Source organism: Sorex fumeus, unplaced genomic scaffold, assembly GCF_029834395.1.
Source record: "Sorex fumeus unplaced genomic scaffold, SorFum_2.1 ptg000051l, whole genome shotgun sequence".
NCBI classification, from domain to species: Eukaryota; Metazoa; Chordata; class Mammalia; order Eulipotyphla; family Soricidae; genus Sorex; species Sorex fumeus.
The window spans coordinates 4,040,203-4,043,163 of NW_026606108.1; the positions used below are offsets into that span (position 1 = coordinate 4,040,203).

The 2,961-nt window shown below is 60.7% G+C and overlaps 1 protein-coding gene across 1 annotated transcript; it reads right to left on the minus strand.

Moving 5' to 3' along the window:
• Nucleotides 1-810: 810 nt before the first annotated feature.
• Nucleotides 811-2,616, minus strand: MKRN3 (makorin ring finger protein 3). Its single transcript, XM_056124708.1, has 2 exons — nt 2,100-2,616; nt 811-2,042 (listed from the first exon to the last, which is right to left on the minus strand). The coding sequence occupies exons 1-2, from the start codon at nt 2,614-2,616 to the stop codon at nt 1,090-1,092; spliced, it is 1,470 nt and encodes a 489-aa protein (XP_055980683.1). The 3' UTR covers nt 811-1,089.
• Nucleotides 2,617-2,961: the final 345 nt, after the last annotated feature.

Below are 2,961 nucleotides of genomic sequence, written 5' to 3' on the forward strand. Positions count from 1 at the left end.
AACATTAATTTTAATGATCACCTTTAACTTTCAGCTCTTAAGCCATTTTCATCTAATTGTGTACATTATAAACTTCCTATATTACTATGCTTTTTTGGTCCTTCCTGCAATTTACACTCTGATTTTTATGTTTTTATTATTTCTTGTCTGTGAACTTATAGCACATATGTTACGAACTTCTGTCAGTAGTACCTTGGAATGTCTAGAGGTAAGACAGCACCCTGGGGACAAAGACTGGTAGGTCTGACCTAGATGTGCTGGTGTCAGGAATGAGAAACTGTTTCACCTGCCTGGGCATGTGTTTCTGGACTTGTAATAGTAGAGGTCACTTATTACTGCCATTCCCGGGGCTGACTGCCACTGTATTTTAAGTTTTTGCATCTGCCACTGGGACCAACTCTCCTGAGCGCTGTGAATGGTGAGGGGGCATTATTCACACAGCATACTCCACCCCTAGGGACCCTCAGCTACCAGCTCTACTAATGTTATTACATAAACATACATATTACACGAGGTGCACATCTTTATACGTATTCAAATACACCAGACCCATCATACATATTTTACGCAGATAGAGAACTTGTAAATACATACTTCCATGTATAAATTACTTCACATCAAGCTAAACAGGATAAAAACATGTAAACATCCACACTTGATTGTTGTCAAGTCAAACACAAGACTACGAGGTAAACACAGTTAAAAAGGGCACTTGGGGGGGGGGGGGGGGACGAGGAAAGAAACAGCATGTAAACAAAGAGACGAGCGGCGTGGTGTGCGCAGACGCGCAGGGAGGGTCCACGTCTTAAGGCTGCGGTGGGCAAAGTTCCTTGCTCAGTTAAGCCTTCTCCCTTCACCCTGTCCCATTTACTCTTGAGGGGCTTCAAAATGAGTGTGGAAATGCTGTAAACACTAGACTACAATTGAATCATTCCTGTTGGAAACAGAGATGACAAGATCAACCGTGAACTGACAGTAAAGATGCATTTCGCCACCAACACAACACTCAGGACTGTGTGTGTTTGTGTATGTGATTACGGAAGAGGGTGAAATGTCACGGTCCTGAGCAGGCAAACAAATGGGAATGAGTCAGGAAACAGCGATGGAGGCTCCAGACACGTGGGGCCGGGATGGAGTGTGTTTATGAGAACAAGCAGCGGGCCACGACAGCATCTCAGCACACCAGACCACATGCCACAGCAAGGCCACGATGCACACAGAGGCTTCTTGCAGCTCACCAAGGGGCACTTTCACTCCCCGCCCAAGAAACCACTTAGAGCACAGCAAAAGCGTGACAAGGTGGTGGTGACAGCTTTGGATGACAATGCTGCCCTCTCCCACCTGCTCGGGCTCCGCCAGTCCGCTGCCTCGCCTGCCAGTGGCAGGGCTGGGGGCCTCCTGTCCCTGAGGCTCCTCTCCCGGGCCCTGGGGCTGCGCGTGCTGGTAAAAACACTTGTCTCCAAAGGGACAGCGACGCCGGCCCTTGGCGAAGTACCTGCAGGCCTTGTGGCTCATGGCCTCCTTGTACTGCCCGATGAGCTGCCGCTTCTCCTGCTCCTCCTCCACCCAGAACTGGCTAGGGATGACAAAGCTGGAGGCCACCCGGCACTGCGGGCACGACTTGATGATCCTGTTCTCGAACTGTGTGGCCGTGCGCCAGCGGCGGATGCACGTGAGGCAGAAGGTGTGCGTGCAGTTGGACAGGATGCCGAAGCGGCAGTCGGCGGACTGCGCGCGCTCGAACACCGTCTCCATGCAGATGCCGCACACTTTGTCGCGGCTGCGCTGCACGGCGAAAGACAGCTCCATGTCCCTCTCGTGCGCGTCCAGGCAGGCCCGGCGGTGGGCGGCGCGCTGGACCGCGTCCCCCGGATGCAGGGCCTGCAGCCCGCACATGTCGCACACATCGCCGTGCACGTACAGGCAGCTAGCGCCGCGGAAACACTGCCCCAGAGCCGCATCGCGGCACAACGGCCGCGGGCGCTCGGTCGCCGGGCAGGGTCGGGGCTCGGGGATGGGGCGCGGACCCTCAGGGGCAGAGACTAGCACAGGGCTGGAGCGCAGCCCCTCAGCAATAGGGCTGGGGCCCGGGCAAGGGCGGAGCTGCCGGCCCCAGTACGGCCGCCCGGGCACAAACTCCACCGCCTCTTCCCATCCTCCAGCTCCGGTTGCCCTGGCAACGGCTGCATCCCCCAGGTCGGCCCCGCGGACGTCGTCTTGCAAGACGGGAGCAGAGCCAATGGGAGGCGAGGGGCGTGCGGCGGCGCCCTCGGCTCGCGTCGTGGGCGCGGCCACTGCGCCCGGCGCCTCCCCGGACAGCTGCTCGGGCCGGCCGGCCGCGTCGTGCGAGTAGCGACAGCGCGGCCCCTCCTTGCAGCGGCCGTGCAGGTAGTACCTGCAGGCTATGTGGCGCGTCCAGCTGCCGCCGCTCCGGCCCGGCACGGGCCAGGCCCGCGCGCCCCCCGCCGACGCCCAGGCCGGACGCGCGCGCGGCGCCCGGAAGGGGGCGGGGCCTGGCACGCCCGGACCTCGGAGCTCCCGGCGGGCGGGGACGGTGCGCCACGGCGCCGCGGCTGCCCCCTCGCGGCCCTGAGTGGGAGCTGCAGGCTCTTCCATTAGAGCCGCGGCGCCCCCGGAACGGCGCGGGGCCCGCCCGGTGCCCAAAACGGTGCCCTTGGGCCGGGGGCGCGCGCGGAGCCGCCGCGGCGGATGCTGCTCCCGGGACGGTGCACGCCTCTCTATCGTCCCCCCACACTTTCTACTTCCGGCGACATTGGTTCCGCCGTGTGCCGCCGCGCCCGGACACTTCCGGTGGGTGCACACGCGGGTCTCTATCAGGTCCGGAGTGTCGGTTTCCCCGGCCTCGTGGCCGGATGTCGGAGTAGCGTCGTCGCCCCGCGTCACCGCCCCGCCCACCTGCTGCGCTCAACGCGGCCTGAGCCTCGTCAGCGGCGCGCGGCC